At 37.9% G+C, this 17,629-nt stretch overlaps 1 protein-coding gene across 7 annotated transcripts in view; it reads right to left on the bottom strand.

Moving 5' to 3' along the window:
- The window catches only part of mtus1a (microtubule associated tumor suppressor 1a), a 30,077-nt gene extending 12,940 nt beyond the window's left edge, over positions 1–17,137 (bottom strand). For 3 of the 7 annotated variants that reach the window (XM_008419681.1, XM_008419684.1, XM_017307202.1), the window contains exons 1-7: positions 16,949–17,036; positions 16,599–16,716; positions 9,873–11,822; positions 9,562–9,787; positions 8,456–8,629; positions 7,324–7,416; positions 4,905–5,012 (exon numbers count right to left, since the gene is read on the bottom strand). In XM_008419681.1, coding sequence (XP_008417903.1) covers positions 4,905–5,012; positions 7,324–7,416; positions 8,456–8,629; positions 9,562–9,787; positions 9,873–11,804 — 2,533 coding nt within the window. In that variant the 5' untranslated portion in view covers positions 11,805–11,822; positions 16,599–16,716; positions 16,949–17,036. The other 4 variants (XM_008419682.1, XM_008419683.1, XM_017307203.1 and 1 more) reach the window with 4 other exon arrangements.
- Positions 17,138–17,629: the final 492 nt, after the last annotated feature.

Here is a 17,629-nt window from a genome sequence, read left to right as displayed (position 1 = left end):
TATTTTAACAAGCATAACATTGGTAAGTTTCTATTTATAAATGTGATGGATAGTAACTTCCATTTGCGTGACTCAAAACAATTGTTTTTAAATGACGTTGGCTTTATTTATTATGTACAGATGTAGGTAGAGTAACCAAAACTTATACTTAAGTAAGAGCAGCACAACTTCAGCATATTTTTATTCAAAAGTAGCTGCTCAAGAAATTACTCGGGAGCAAAAAGTATTTGGTAAAAACTCAACTCAAGTACTGAGCAACTGATCAAAATATCCTTTAATATTTAAAAATGACACAATCAGATGGATCGACACCAAAATTTCATATTTCAAAATTTCAAAAAATACATATTTCAAAATAAATATGTATTTTACAGTCCAAAATAAAAATAATTTCAAATAATTTCAGGTCAAGGAAACTTTTATTCCATATCAATGTTTTCCAATATAAAATTTATGAAAATTCTAACAAAAACCGCAGGTGTGTGTCTCTGTCTGGTGAATTTTTGGTTCAAACAAAATTGTTCTTCATTCAGTGACGCTTCTCAAAGTGGGAAGAGCAGCCAGACCTTTTACTCAAGTAAGAGTAGAAATACTTCATGATAAAGTTACTCAAGTAAAAAGTACAGCCTATTAAAAATACTCAAGTAGCTTTTTTCCTAAAAATTTTACATTATCTCACTTACATTTAGTTGAGTAACTATCGACTACAGAACTCTGATTATGTAACATTTATTTGTTTTACACAGGTCCGGTTTGTGTGGCTACTGTTCATTTATAGAAAAAAAAACAAAAAAACAATGGTCATAAAAATGTTTAATTCATGATAAAGATAAATGTTATTATGCCGTTTACATAACAGCATTGTTGTGAGTTTGACTCTTTTGGGGACTGAGCACATTTTTCCACTGTTGGCTTAATGAGTGTGTAAAAGTAGGATGTTTTGGTAAACAGACTCCTCCGCCCAATCTATCTGGGTTTTCTTTTCTGCAAAATAAGAAAGTGAGCTGCTGATTTAAGAGTTTCTGAATTTTAAAAGACTCCACTACATCTCACTCAGTGGATCTTTCTATTCTGACACATGAATATAAACATCTGGCAATTAATCCTTCTTCTCCAATAAAAACACACTGTTTCTAGACGTTAAGGTACTAAGTTCCCATTATATATTAATTCTTTATATCCTTAGATCAAGTTTTTGCCTAATTTAGTTAGACAGCTATATCAATAACAGGAAAACAACAACAAAACACTGAATTAAACCTCTAATTTCTGCAGGTCTTGAAGTTGTACTGCCCTCTGCTGGATTTTCAGAGTAAATTAGCTTGCAGTAAATAGATACAGGTTCTTCTAAAAAAATTAGCATATTGTGATAAAGTTAATTATTTTCCATAATGTAATGATAAAAATTAAACTGTCATATATTTTAGATTCATTGCACACCAACTGATATACACTGCTCAAAAAAATAAAGGGAACACTTAAGTGTTCACTTAAGTGTTTAAGTGTTCCTTTTATTTTTTTGAGCAGTGTATTTCAGGTCTTTTATTGTTTTAATACTGATGATTTTGGCATACAGCTCATGAAAACCCAAAATCCCTGTCTCAAAAAATTTGCATATTTCATCTGACCAATAAAAGAAATGTGTTTTAATACCAAAAAAGTCAACCTTCAAATAATTATGTTCAGTTATGCACTCAATACTTGGTCAGGAATCCTTTTGCAATGAATCCAAAATATAAGACAGTTTAAGTTTTATCATTACATTATGGAAAATAATGAACTTTATCACAATATGCTAATTTTTTGAGAAGGACCTGTACATAAGCACATTTTAGTTTCAGCGAGATAATCAGAAGTCCTTTATGGTATCCTGTGCTTACGCTGTATAAATATGAAATGATAAGTAGATCTCTATTAGTCTGCAACATTGAAAGTAACAATATTATTTCAGATTTAACTAGGAAATTTAGACCCAAAATAGACTTTCACGTTTCTCATAAATATATTCATGACGTGAAGCGACATTCCTATATAAAAATAAACTGCTTGGGCTTCTATCCAAGACCACAGGTGGACGTTATAAAACGTTGCAGAATTTTAATAATTTATGGCGTCACCTATTAAATTATTCAGAAGTGATCTTGAGAAGTAGTCCAGCATCAAAGTCACGCAAGATTGCCTACTTTTATTTTTAGCTTATATAAGTGCGTCATTGTTCACTGGTTTCTTCAAACAAGTCCCAGGAGTTTGTCCTTCTAAAAGTCCAGACAATCGTGAAGAAACACGCTGCTCCTTCATTTCAGACATGTCACATGTCTCCACATTGAAAACGTAGCGTCAAGTCAACACACTGACACTGTTCAGAGATATCACATCGCAGCACAAAGCATGATGGGTAAGGAGACCCCTCACAATTAGACACTTGTTATGGTGCTTGGTGGCAGCAATTACTGATATCTATTCTCTGCACAGAAAGGGATTTAAACAGAGGGTCACTGTCTGAGATCAGAGCAACTTTACCACCGCGTTATTCTACGAGTTTTGCTTTAAAATTTTTATTTTTGTACAGTATATATTTATTGTTATTGCTTCTCTCATTGTTTTTCATATATTGCTTTTAACACTTAAAGAACATTTTTTTCTTTGTCAACATACTCCTGATGCACTTGATTGCCCACTTTGTGGGTCAATAAAGGCTGATCTATTCTATTTCTAACTTTAAATGTGATATTTTTGTGTTATTAGTTCATGGTTGCAGTCTGTCTTCAAGACTGTTTTGATTATTATGAAAGCAGCAACATATTGATTTACTGCGCCATGTTCCCAGAACACTGCTGACCGATCACAACAAAGTGACCCGGATCAAAATAACTTTCATGCACCGAGTAAACAGAATATTCTGTTTCAGTGAGGAAATAAAGAGACAGTTTGCTCGACAGCTGCATAAGACGGAACCTTAAAAAAATATGCAAACCAACCAAGAATGTCAATATGCCTTCAAAACTGTGTTTGTTTACAGCTGGTAAAACTGCCAGCATATCCAAATATACTTCTGTGGAGTTGCAGGTTTTGCTGAGCGAGGTAAGTAAATGAAACCTGAACCACTTGCTTGGCCAACCATCAAGAAGTATTACTAAAAATAGCCTGTAGGAACAGTTAACCATACTTGAAAGGAGAAAGAAAAATAGTAATGCTACAGCAATCAAACACACACACACATATATATATATATATATATATATATATATATATACCTCACAGACCTGCTTTGAAAACCACAGGGCTTTTCCTGCATCCTGACAGCAGCTGAATGTTTCGCAGTAAGCCTTTGGCGGTCAGACGCACGTGAATGGTTGAGAGGGGGAGCTTTGGAGACCATAACATGACTCAAAAACAAATAATTCAGCCAATAATAATATCAATAAAAATAAATTGTTGTCCTAATGTAGATGCCTCATCCTTGATGTGCACACCAGCAACTTTGGAAGCGTTTTTAGATTTCTCTGATCAGGACAGGAAGAGAATAACTAAATTAAAACAACATAAAGAAGTTGCAATAGTTACTCCACAGCGACAGACTTGAAAAAAGTGAGGGCACCCAGTTCAGCATGGCAAACCTTCCAAGTTAGAAAACTAATTCCCAGCTGAGAGCATAAAGGATGTCCAGCCGCTGTGGCCCAGGATCATAGATGTGATGTGGGGAAACGAGCAAAAAATAAAAAATAAATATTCCTTAATTCTGTAAGCTTCAGTTTTTGTCAAAAAAGCAAGTCTTTAATAGCTGCATTTACAAGCATGATGATGGTGGTGCTGAAGCAGAGCCAGGATACAAACAGAGAGAGAGAGGAGAGAGCAGGCGATGTGGGCGGAGCACTCAGAAGAGCTACAGTGAGTAACTGAATGCAGCTCTCTGGCTACAGAACATTTCCCTCATTTATTTCAATTTGCTCTCGCACCAGGAGGAATGGGGCTGCTCAGGTTTTGTCAAGTGACTAAAACTAAATGTGAGAAATAGACTAGATGAGCTTTAAAAAAGCAATAAGGACGCCTCATATTCTTCGCTAGCAAAAAATATTCACATGAAGCAGAACATAGAAAAACTGACATTTTCTAGAAATCTTCAATTTGAAAACGTTATAATTTTGCAGAATGAATAGAATGATTTTGTGCTCAAAGTACTTACAGAGTCAGGTTTTACCATCAGTATGCTTCAGATATCATAAAAACAGCAAAAATGAACATGACCTATTGGGCAGTACAGCACAGGCACAGGGTGTTATTCAACAGTTTTACAGTTACAAAAATTTTTTTTGTTTTTAAATGTCCTTAAAAAGATTTAAAAATACATATTTTTAAAATAATCTGCATTTTAAAAACACAGATTAATATTAAATCTGTATAAGTACAGTGTTTTATTATAACAGCAGTTTCAATGCTTTGATTAGCATCTGAACCAGACTACAGACAGGATTTTAAAGTGAACTTTTGGTTCCTAAACTAAGAGTTTTAAAATCATTTAAATGGCCCAACTTGATTTTTAAACGAGCCAATAGTTATCACTGGATTTTCGTTTAATAATTCAAGAATCAACATGGTCAGAGTTTGACTAAAAAAATCTCAGTTTGCAATTTGGCAAATGACAAATAAAAAGATGTCATTTCAATAAAAATTGGTACAAAAATGACAAAAAAACCCAACATATATTAGTTTGTAGATAAAGTAACGCATCAGGAAAAAGTAACGCCCGAGATTGTAAAAGTAAACTCCAAAGGTTTTTAGACTTTTCAATATGGCATTAGAACCCAAATGATCATCGATTCTTGCGTCAAGACATTTTAAAGGAGTGTTGAAATAAATCAAGTAAGCAAGGTGGCCATGCCTAAAAGCAACAAAAGAAACCTTACCAGTTCCACAATCCGTTTTTTCAACAAGTCTTCCATGGTTTGTCTTTTTCAGCGGAGTGACTGCAGAGCTTGATGATCCTTTGCTTGTGGAAGCTGCAGTCAAGGTAGCTACAAGGAGAAGATTCACATGGGAGAAAAAGCTGAAGTTAATCCAACCCATCATGAAGCAGAATGCTGGTTTTAAACACTGAAAACTGACACTTGTGTGCAGCTATAAAGCTGAACTAACTAGGAAAAACTTCAACACAGGTAGAAGTGATGCAATCAAATCATGATTAAAATGTTTTCATCATCTGCCAATACCATACAATGTTTGATAGAATACAAGATTAGATTGTAAATGTTAAAATAGACAAAAAAACCCCCACTAATCATTCCTAGAGAGGACTTATGCTAGCCTATTTGTATAAATTGAGACTTTATTTCAAAAGGGATGGTTGAGGATTTCTAAAGTTTGTGTTCTGTTAAAAAGTTTCAATCATTTGATGTCTAACCTGTGGCAGAAAGCTGTCGTAGTATCTTTATTCAGTAAAACCCCAGATTAGTTGGCCCTAGAGGCAGAATCTAACAGCCAGTCTCAGATAAACTACAACAATGGACAACTTCCAGTCTCGAAAACATCTTTTTCGTAACTCCCATTAAACGATCTTTTAAACAGTCTTCAACTTTACTTAGAATAGTTATTTACACAGAAGCTGATGATTATCTACATAAAATAAAATTGACTAAATTGGAAGCAGATGAGTCAATGGAGGTTTGACAGGAAAGCTGTAGGTTAAAGAAAAGTGGGATGCCCGACCGTTTGGCTGGGGACAGGAGAGGAGGAGGATGAACTTTTTCCTGAGCCAAATCAGTCATCTCCATGTGGAACAAAGAGCAATCCAATCTGTAGCCTCAAAAACAACCCTGCAGGGTTTCTTCAGCTTCCTGTGATCACTTTCTCACAGTGTTTTTTGCTACAGGTAGCCTCTGACCAAGGTGTTTTTTGTTTTTTTTTCAGAGCAGAAAAAAAAACAAGGTTGTGATCTGATTTCCCCAGAGGAGGAATTGGTTTTGGAGTTATACGAGTCCTTTACATTTGCGTAAAACAAATCCAATGTCTTGGTTTCTCGGGTGGAGCAGCAGAAACTGGTGAAACGCTGGCAGAGTAGAAGAGAGTGAAGTACGATTAAAAAAAAACTAATAATGCCACAGATGCATTGGGGTGTTATGTATGTATCTTAGCAACAACAGAATTGATGACATCTCATGCATTACTGTCAACAGCTGAGGGTGAGATGTAGAAAGCTGCCAAAATAACACTGGTAACACTCTTGGTAAATAATATGGACAAAAACTTAATGCCAAGAGTTCAATGTCTGGACGACACTTCACAGTAACATGTCCTGGATGACACAAGCACTGCTAATCCACCTCCTTTACTTTTCCTGCCATTTAAATCTCGGTCTGCTCGTATGGTTAGGTATCCTGGCAGAGAGACGTTGGAGTCGGGAACACGATTCTGCTTATAGTCTTGCTGAGTCCTTGTCAAGGCTTGAAGCTCATCCATCTTGTTAGCCAACAATCTCCTGTTGCCCATTATGATTGACAAAAGAGATGCTTGAAGTTCCTCCTTCTCCCTCTCCTCTTTACTCCTGCTCTGCATCCACGACGCCTCCTTTTCACCTTCACTGGGATTTCTGGCTTCAGTTGTGGCATTATTTCAGCTTTTGCAATGTTAATCAGCTGCCTTCTATTGTAAGCCGCCTTGCTGCTAAGGTTACGCATCATAACAAATGAGCAAAGTGAAAGAACTGTTAGTAAAAAAATAAAATAAAAATTCAGCTGCACAGCATCCAAAACCAGAAGGAATGGTTGTTATTAAAAAAAAGCATTTATTCTGTCAGAATTGCATGAATGAAAGTTTCAAAAATGAAAAAACAAAATCTGACGTCAGCTACTCCAACATACTGCCACTCTGAGCAACGCAGTTCTAGAAAACTGGTGTTCGCTTAAACAGCAACATATGTTTTGCTTTTAACATCACTTTACCTTTCTATCATACAGTTACACTGACTGGATATGATTTGCAAAGTGTGTTCTTAGCAAAGGTTTCAAACAGGAATGTCACTTGTGGCACACTGACTCCTAGGTCTGCTGTTTAAATTATCATCCAGTGCAAACGTGTCAGTATTGAAAAGCTTCATAAAATAGCGTTTACACAAACCACTATGACTTTTCTTTAGTCCGACTTGATCTTAGCCACTCTTGGATAACCCATTAATGCCAGCCTGTGGCACTGAATAACCTACATTTATGCTAAATGTTGACAGAGATCTATACTGCTTAAAACATTTTGACAGAACCTCAATTTAAAAAACCTCAACTATTGTCTTTACAAAATTTGTACAATATTACCTCAGACCCATAACATTCCTACCTGATCCATTGTTTCTTGAAGGAGCTGAAATAAGTTTGGCTTTCAGCAAAGAAGATTTAATTGGTGTTGATTTCTGTGCAGCTCCTCCGAAAACTAAGGAACAATTATAGACATGAATGGGTTAAAAACAGAGTGGGCATGTAAATTCAGAACAATTTAATATTTCAACTGCAGAGCATAAAACAAGCCAATAATCACGTTGGGATCAATAAAGTATTTTTGAACTAAAAATAAAATTCTATTCTGTTAAATCAACAAAAAACAAAATTATGAACAGAATGTTGATCATCATGACTACCATTTGCCAGGGAAAAAATAAAACAAAACATGAAAGTTTTACATACTTTGCAAAATTACAGTTTCTGCTAAACCTGAATGCTACAAGTCTACCTAACAGTAAACAGAAACAGCAACTTGTAATTTGTTGTTGCGTTTCCAAAGCTTTCTACCATTTCCATGAAACGCAGTCAACAAAGGGACGATACAGAGGCGATAGGATCCGATGAGCAGACACGTCAGCAGCGCGAGGTGACAGCTGGATTCTGCATGGTTACATCCGCCTACAGAGGAGTTATGGAAGACGTGAGCTGGGGACTCAGTCCAGGTGCAGCTTCGAAGTCCGGTGTAGCCATCCATAGGTTTTCAGCTCAGAATTTGGAGACTTTGCTTTCTGTCCACCTCAGAGGACATGGGTCTGAATGTGTCTGCTTTTACTCCTCCAGGCTACGTTGTGTTAAGTAGAGTGGAACAGCGAGCGTTACCATGACAACACAAGGTGGGGTTCACCAGTTTGAAGTACGGGTTCTCTCAGCCAATCACAGCAGGCTGCAGTCCATTGAATATTCTGGGTGAGAGGACCAGTTCATAACAGAGGTCCTCATGCTTTATACTATTGGCCTTGAGACAAGTTTATTTAAAACATATTTTAGAAAGAGAAACAAAGAAAAAAAAGAAAGAAAAATATTCATATTAAGGTCAAGGCCTGAAATTGGTCAACAATTGCCCTCCTGTTCCAGCTGTATAGTCAGTGGGTAAAAAAAAAATTGTGGTCTTCACACTAAAAAACGATTTTACACATTTGTGTATTAGCCTGCAGTAGCTGTCCTTATTTCTGCATATCAATAAGCCTCACCTGGTGTATTCTTAGAATCCTGACCCAGAACCGGGTTCTTCTTTGGGGGTCTAACAGGATCTAAGGAACGGCCCACGAGTGAGGAGCGACCGGGAGTTTGAAGAGGCTTGGGTGCATTTTGATGGAGCTTAATGCCTGTGGATGTCTCCTCTGTTCCCACTGCTTTGTGACTGCCTGGTACGCAATTGAGAAAATGAAAAAAAAAAACACACAAAATGACAAAGATTTAATAAAAAGAAACATTGTACTTTCTTTTGATTGTAAATAAAATACCAGAAACTCTCCAGCTAAAATTCATACGTAAACCACCAAATGCCACACTGTTTTCTAAAGTGGTGTAGCCGCTTGAGCCCATATCAGAATATGCTCAATGTCACCATCTGATGGCGAGACCATGCTACAGCAGCCTGCTTCATTCAACATTATGATAACATTATGTATACATATGATACAGCCAACTACATAGTTGGCTGCCAAACTAGCAGGTATATCTCAATAAATTACAGAATTCATTTTGAATGAAAAATAATGAATTAATTAATTTTAGTAACCAATTTCAAAAAGTGACAACTGGAGAGATGTTTTGGTTATTTTTGAGAACCAATTTTTTAATTATTATTATTTTAGAAAACTAAAGGATTTCAGCCTTTATTACGTTGTCCAAGTGCCAGAGCATTAAACCACTTCTACTTCTGTGTATTTCTGCTAGTCTGCAGTTCTGGCATATTACACTAAAGAAGAATGAGTTCCTGGCAGCTTCAGGTTTCATTTTTCTCAGATCATTTGGAGATAATTTGTGTCTTTTATGACCTTCCAAATTCATCGCTGTACTTGTTACACAAGTACACTGATAATATAAAGTGGTCTCTTAAATTTTTCCAGAGCTGTATGTTATATTTTAGTACATTTTTTATTTAGAAAGAAATGACTAAAATCAATACATTTTAAATAATATACTTAGCATGAATCACTTGGAGAATAGAGGTATCCAAATGAATCTTTAACTTGAACCCATCTCACTCATTACTTTAGCATGACCACAAGCTCAGTAGTGTCCAGTGTTTTTCTGGGACTAATAAATAAACTTAATTGAAAGATTAGCCTACCTTTGCTACTTGTGCTTGTTTGGGCCTTCCCAACAGTTCCTGTGATCCTGCTCTCAGTCGTTCTCAAGGCTCCCCGTTTGGACCTGACTGGCAGAGGGGCGAGTCTGGGACTGGCAGCTGGAGGCTGGGGAAGTGATGCTCCTCTATCTTGTCTGGGAGAACCAAGATCTTGAGTTCTACTTTTATTTTCATTCAGCTGAGCTCCCGCTGACTTGCTGGCTTCTGCCTGGGAGACAGGGAAAAACAAAACAAAATGTAAACCCCATGCAAAATATACTGTCCAAACGGTGTATGTTCAAGTATCCACTCACCACCAAACTGGTCTTCTTTACTCCTCTTGAGTTGTTCGCAGGACTGTTTGCTTCTTCAACGTGCTTAAGCTGAGAAGGGCACTTCGGACTGCCTGCTTTGGTTGAGTTCTTGCCACCATCATCTCGAGAAGCTGGAAAACCAGCCGCGACCCCTTGAGTTGCTTTCTTGTCTTTGGGCAAACCATCAGCGTAGCGGCGAGCCCACAACCTGTCTTGACCAGCAGCTGAACCTGAGCCGACCCCAGTTTTGTTTGAAACACCCTTCTTTGGAGTGGGTTTGGGATCCACTTGGCTCCGTCTAGACGACATTTCCGAAGTACTGCTCAGGCCGCCAGGATGTTGTGCAGATTCCTTGGATACTTGGCTGGTGTTTGCTGGCATAACTTCAAAGCTGTTTACACTAAACTGGACCACTGGAACATATTCTTGGACAGCTGGATGGAGATCAGGTGAAGATACTGCATCACACCCATGTGAAGATTTGCCAGTTAGTCCTGAAGCAGCAGCTCTTTTAACTTGTCCAATAGGACCAAATGTTTTAGAGGTAGCAGAGGCGCCCATATTTCTGCCCATAACTTTGGCAGTGGTAAACCTAAAAGTGTTTTTTTTATTAACCTCACCATTTTTTTTTACCTGCCGGGACCTTTGTAGTTTATCAGTGCCTGGTACAGCTGCTTGCTGTGCCATTCTAGTTACATTTTTAAATTTCGCAGTATCAATGTTGGATATGGGAACCTTCTGCAATTCTGTTTTCTTGACTTTGCAGATTGATGGTGTGAGTCCTGCAACCGGAGGCTCTTTAGAGGCGACAAAAATGTGCTTCCTTTTCTCGAGCTGCAAACTTGGGCTGTTAACATTTTCATTGAAAGGAGAGAGGAGAGCGGAGAGGTTGGGTATCTTATTCACAATGCACTGCACCGGAGTGGACGTATGAATGTCGCCATCGCTGTCCTGCGCTCCTGACACAGCGGACCCAAAGGTTTTGCCAAGTTCTGAAGTAAACTCTTCTGTAACCCGAGGCAGAAGCTCTGCGTCAGCACCGGAAGACTTGACCTGGTTTGTCTGGTCGGTCGGTGTTTCACAAATAAAGGTTAAGAAAAGACCACCTTCACTTGGCAGTGGTACATGGGAGCCGAATGCTGACATATCAATTTCCTCAGTGAGATTATCCAAACTGTTTGCCTGGTTGAAAGTCACACCAAGAGTAGAATGTCCCATGCTTTCCTTGGTCTCTTGCTCTGTGGATGCTTTGCAAACATCTGGCATGATAGACTCTAAAGGCATAGACATGGTGCCTGCGGTAGCAGAAACGCTTGAATCCTCCATCGAGGAGAATATCATGAGGGATTGATCTTCCAGACATGAACAGCGACTTCTCACCACCATTTCTCCAGAGCTTAGTAAGATGTGCCCATTCCCACTGTGTCCACAACAGAAAGTGTCACTTGAACTCAACTTGCCTTCTCCTCCAGCCACGTTTGAGGCGATCTCCTCATTCTTATCGTCTTGTTCTCCATGTTTACTAGAGCTCTCATCCGTCTCAGGTCCAGTTTGTCCATGATGAGCAAGGCTCAAACTTTTGTCCTGGGAATTCGGACTTCTAATTACAGGTGCGTTAATAAATGTTTCATTCATATTTGAAGTTACAATGGTGAGAAGATCCTGCTGTGCTGAGGTGGAAGTGTGGCTGTTGCCCACAGAGGAATGTTCGTTTAGACAGTGGTCTGTGTTGATGTAAGGGGAGCCACTGGCTTCTCTTTCACTCAGGCTGGAAATGCCGTCGGAGTCGGGTGATGTAGAAAGTTGCCCGTCTCTCGTTGGGGTATCTGCTGAGCTCTCACAGGAGTCACTTGGTAAATTAAATGTCTTAGCCATTGTAGAGTCAGGACTGGATTCAAGTTTGGTCTTTTGGCCAACACCCCTGTAATCCATCACATTTGTTGAGCAGGCCTGAATAAGAAAAAGAAAGAAATGTCACTTTCTTTCTAAACAATTAAAAATATACTTTTTATAAATTTTACAGAAATACTCAAAGTGGGAGGTCATGACATAGGCCCAGATGTGTTAATATGCCAAACTTCAATTGAACTGGAATCAACTATGACTGATGTCAGCTTATATAATTTTATGGAAAATACTTAAACTTCATGTTAAAACAATTTTGATAAAATGGAAGCAAACTAAAATGAGCCAACTGATGTGAATTAATAACAAGTCTAACCCTAAATAAACTATTAGGCCAGCAGCCGTTCAGTCTGAGATGTTGACATCTTAATAGCTTTGCTGTGGCACTATTGTGTTTGCTTAAGCAGGTTGCACAGCAAAGCTTGCCAGAAACAACAACAAAGGCACCACTGTAGAAACAAAACAGAGTACAGAGATCAGATCACAAATACCATAAAAACATTAAAACTAGAAAGACTGAGGGCATTCTTTACCATTTAAAAATAAATAAAAATTTTAAATCTATCCAAATACAAATATTTAAATCCTTGGACAGCTCAATGTACAAATCAAGTAGTTCCCTTTAAAATCCTTCCTATTTGTTAAAACTTAAAATTCCTTTTTTTTCTAAGGCAGTCTACTAATGCTTGGCTGTGGCTTTAATGGCTTGGATTATTTATCGTTTCATTGCTTAGTAAGGTCTAACATTGTGAAGAAAGAGTTGTAAAAAACCACATACACTGAAAAAAATGCAGAATCGTCCAAGTTAAGGTCACACCACAGTAAGATAAACAGTTATTACTGTAATTGAATTACATTTAATTTAAGCATCAAGCATATTTAGACAATGAATGAAAGTTCTTTGAACAACTTGGCAGGTGAATTCTTGGTCATGTGAAGGCATCTAAGGCTGTGAAAGTTCCTACACAGATGGGATAAATTATCAGCAAGCACGCTGTGAATGCCTTTCTTTGAAAATATAATAGCAACTAAATATTACAAAGTGGTTCTTTGTGGTTGCAGTGTTGTCCGTTATTGTGCAATCCAACATAAAGTAAAATGACACTGAACAGCTTTTAACTACTTTTATAAAATATTCATTGCCATCTAAATCTTGTAATAAAACACCTGGTAACAGGAATCAACACATTTAGAGTTGGAGAAAAAAAAAAACAATATAGGCATATAGTTAAAAAACACGAGTCAACGCAAAAATTTAAAAATGCTACAGTAAGTTAAAAAAAAATTATATTTTAACCTATACAACTCCTTATTCCTTATAGAGTAAATATCAATTAGGCTTACCATCCATGAAACACACTTCGTTGTGCATTACAAACTTTACAATCAAGTCTGAATTCATAAGCCTTGAAGAATTGTTGCACACACTGAACTTTGGCAGGGACTACCCATCAAAGGTAATATAATCCCCAAGTGAAATGCTGATAAAAAGCAGTGACTGTCCTGGTTAAAAATGTAAATGAGCAATGAGTGTTACATAAGGAACAGCAACTTCAGACTCTGTCCTGACTGTGTTTATGGGAAAACAGAGCCAGAGGGATCAAAGCTGTGAATCACTAAAACAAAAATACTGCTAAAACTGAAACTCATTTTCAGTGAGTGTTTCAGTGTAGTATGAACCAACCTTCAGAATCTATTAGTCCTTTATCCGTCCAGTGATGTGAATAAAAATACATTCACATTTTATTTTGTTTCAGGAGAGTCTTCCATCCCAGTTTTCCTTCCAAACGTCAAACTCAGCCAGCTGGGTAGACGTCGCTTCAAGTCAGCCTCCATCCCACCAGCCTTCTTGTCTTGTGTTCAAACTCAGCCGTGCATCAATACCAACAAAGGCTGAGAGAACAAGCCCCCTGTGAAGTTGTTAGTTTAGGTTTTTGTTCTCCTCAGTAATATCATTTTCTCCATGCGGGCCTCCTGCAGGCTCTCCCAGCAGCTCCTGCGCAAGACATCAAGAGGAAGTTTGTTTCTCCATGCTCTGCCTGCACACACGTGTCAAGGTCCAGCTAGGAACTGCGCCCCCGGTTGGGTTGCACGCTTACAAAAGGAGCGAGGCGACATGACACCTTATCCTACTGAAAGGGGAGTGGCCGCGGACAGCCAGACGGAGTTGGCATTCAGTGTTGCTAAGCAGCCAAAGGCTTTCTGCTATGAAGGAAAGGATCAGGCAGCTTTTTGTGTGTGGGACAAAATGAAGGGAGCAGGACGGCTACCAGACACTGTATCCCACCAATGACGCACTGGAATTTGAAGTAAAACTCAAACTTTTCAATTCAGGTCAAAAATATTGTATGTATCCTAAAGGTGAAATTAAAAGTTGCTGTAACTCATATCTCCCAAGTTTGGATAGTTGTGGACGGTGATGCTGTTGGCAGGAAGGGCATCTGGTAGCAGTCAGTCTTGCTTCAACTCTGAAGAATCCTGTGAGTGAAGACTGTTGCCGCATGACGACGTCATCATCATCATGACATGCCAACAGTTCAGAGACAATATTCCACAGGAACACGTCTTGGACACATCAGTTGCTGGCAGGCAACTGCTAACCCACCCAAGTTGCTTTTGCAGCTCCTCTTTGGTTAAAAAGCCGGATAGAGAAGTTGTAGTTGGAGAAATGATCCTTGCCCATTATGATAGGTGGAAGAGATGGTTTGAATGTCTCTCTCTCCATAAAGCCTCCTTTTCAACTCCTCTGGGATGTGGAGTTGAAGTTGTAGTTCAGATATTTAAGTTTTTGAATTGCTAATCAACTCCTCCCTGCTGTAAAAACAATACATTGTTGCCACTGTTACTGTCCAAAAGTAAAAAAAGGGGCAAAAATAAAATCAACATTGCATTACACAAACAGCAGTCAGTACAGTTGATACGTTTTCAAAAGCCCTTGCTGACAACATTCATGTTCAACAGAACCAGCTTGTCATTTGATCCTGACCCCACTCCATAAAACCCTCACTATTTCTGCTTAATCTATATAAAGCCAGACAACCCAAAGAACCAATCATGAGTCAAGATGACATATAAATCACTGCACAGAGTTGATCTCTGCAGAGCGCTGTGATGTCGCATGTCCTGTGAAATCCTATTAAAATGGGAGTGTTATGTAATTGAAGCCATTGAGCAATATTAACCAAATAAGGCAGAACACAAACTGCCCTGTATGTTTTGACAGGCATAATTGATAATGTGGTACACCCTACCCTATCTGGCTTCTTAAAGTTATATTTCATGAACACCTCAAATTAATTTGCAACAAAATGTGACTTGCACATAGCAGAACCTTGTACCTGGGTTAATCATTAAACTGAACTGAATCAAAGTTAGTGTCTTTATCTTTGCACGGGTAGGTGAACATAATCTGTAACACTCAAGAAGGTGGTATGAGTAATGGGAGCAGCCACCAAAAACTTTGACAAGATGATAGTCTGCTGCCCAAAGGGGCAGCAGGTCAAGCTGCTGGATTCAAGGTCAACAGGGATTAAATAAAAAACACAAGAAAGCAGTTCTGGGTAAGGTAAAAGATATTCTGGTAAAATTAGCACAAGCCATCCTTCAGTCTGAGTTCAGTCTAAAGGACTCCACTGAATGCACAACAATTAGTTTACTGTAACTGTATGACAATGGGAAAGTTTCACTAAGAGGAAATGCTGCTTTAAAGTAGAAAAAAATGCTCCAAGTTGATGAGCAAAAAAAATCTAATAAAAATCTAAAAAGGAAAAGATGCAACTTTGCCTAAAAGTGAAACATAAATCCAAACAAATAAACAAATAAACCAAAAAAAGCTGTAGAACGAGATACAATTTTGTGAACAACTTGAGTGAGTTTTTTTAAGGATAAGTTTAAAAGTAAAAAGGTCAAAAAGCACCCCCTCAAATCCCCACTTTACTACATCTAACTGGCCTTTAAACTTTCATCAGTATCTCCAAAGCCAAAGAATCACAGACAAAATTTTTTTGCTACACAAACATTGTCAAGGTGATTGACACCAATTTTGTCTGATTTTAAGAAGAGGGCTGGTTGACCTTTCATGACCTCTAGAAACATTTCGTAATATCCTTAAAATGATAGTGGCACAAACAATTTGACACCCATTTTGTCTGATTTGAAGGAGGTGGGGTGGCCAACTTCACTCAAAACCAGGACAAAACAAACTAAAGCGACACAAAAAGGTTAAGACATGTGGAATGCCAATGTGCAGCACAAGATGACCCTAACTGCTCGTGATGGACTGATGATCTGTCTAGAATATGTCTCACTTTCGTCCCACTTTAGAGTCCTAAAAATAAAGTTTATACAATATTCACAAGGCAAAAAAATTACCCAAGACAGAGCCCATTTTATCAAATTACAATTACACAAACGACATCTCTGATTTTCAGATCACATAAAAAAAAAAAAAAAAAAGATCTAGATGTGATAAATGGGCACAGCGCTAAATTCTACAACCACATTCAGGCTGAGATCTAGACTGACCATAGACTCCAGCCTGTTTGTGTATCTGAGGCTGGATCAAGGTACAGTTTGTGTGATATTCCTAGAAATAGTCAAGGCTGTGAAAGTCCAAAGCAGAACATCTGGATATTAAACAGCTGGAAAAATCAAAATACCTGCATGGTTTGTTGTTTTCACTTAGTTATCAGTCACTGCCTCCCCTATATAGTCTATAGACCATGACAGATTACTCTGAATTTCATGTATACACTCACTTTGTAAAGAAGACGCTATTACTTAAAAGGTTGTAGTTAAAAGACATACATGAAACCTTATTACCTTAACTCTCTAGAAGTCCGTTTCTGATCAAAACCTTGCTCTTTAACACCTGATAGATTGACCCCGTCTGTTCTCCTTCAGCTGGTTTGAACACGACAGTCGTCAGCGGGTCAAACTCCTATAACAGAACATGTTTTTGACTTTAAATAAGACGTGTTACTGGTTGCAGGACGGCGGTTACCGCTAACTTACAACTAACACAGTGAATTCCAGCCGTCAGTGAAAATAAAAACGGTGCTAACTGCGAGTTAGTTTTGCTAGTCAAGAGTCCTGGAGTATCTCAGCTTATGTCAAACTTCAACTAACTTCTAAAAATAAATGCGTAAGAAGACATAAAAAAAATATCTTACCACCTCCCCAGCATGCAACGTTTTTTAGAATGTAAATACATTACTAAAATAGATAAACGTTAGCATAAATGAGTCCACATATCTAGGAGACTACCTGTCACCCTGGAGACCAGACGTCGTTGCGAGAGCAATTAGTTCCACCTGTTCATTACTAGGCTTTTCACTGCAGTCATGGAACCAGTCTGGTATTTAAAACGACATACTAGTATTTACCACGCGTTAGCTATCAGCCCGAAGTGATGAAAGAGTTTGTTTGGATGAACTTTGACTATTGAGAGAATGAGAGATAGAGACGATGGGTTTGGAGTCCACTGTAAGCTAATAAATCAGCTCCAAATGTTAAATAAATCCTACCAATCAGGGTCATTTGATAGAAGGACCTTACTCTGGCAGAATTATAAGCAATTTCATTTGATTAAATACCGTTATTATATATGAGTGATTCTTGAGAATAGGGACAAAATGGCTTTTAATTTTCCCAGATTTTTTTTTTTTTGTTATTTCTCAACCTTATGCATGCAAATATGACAAATAATGTTTTGGAAATGTAAAGATGCTAAGGTACAGGCTCCCAGTTGAGCAATTTAAAAAAATAAAATAAAATTACATTTTTAATCAACCTGACCTAGGTCAGGTCGATATATATCAGAATCACTTATATATATATATATATATATATAC

This window comes from Poecilia reticulata, linkage group LG10 (genome assembly GCF_000633615.1).
Source record: "Poecilia reticulata strain Guanapo linkage group LG10, Guppy_female_1.0+MT, whole genome shotgun sequence".
In the NCBI taxonomy this organism is placed as follows: Eukaryota; Metazoa; Chordata; class Actinopteri; order Cyprinodontiformes; family Poeciliidae; genus Poecilia; species Poecilia reticulata.
This window is presented reverse-complemented; position numbering and strand designations above follow the sequence as displayed.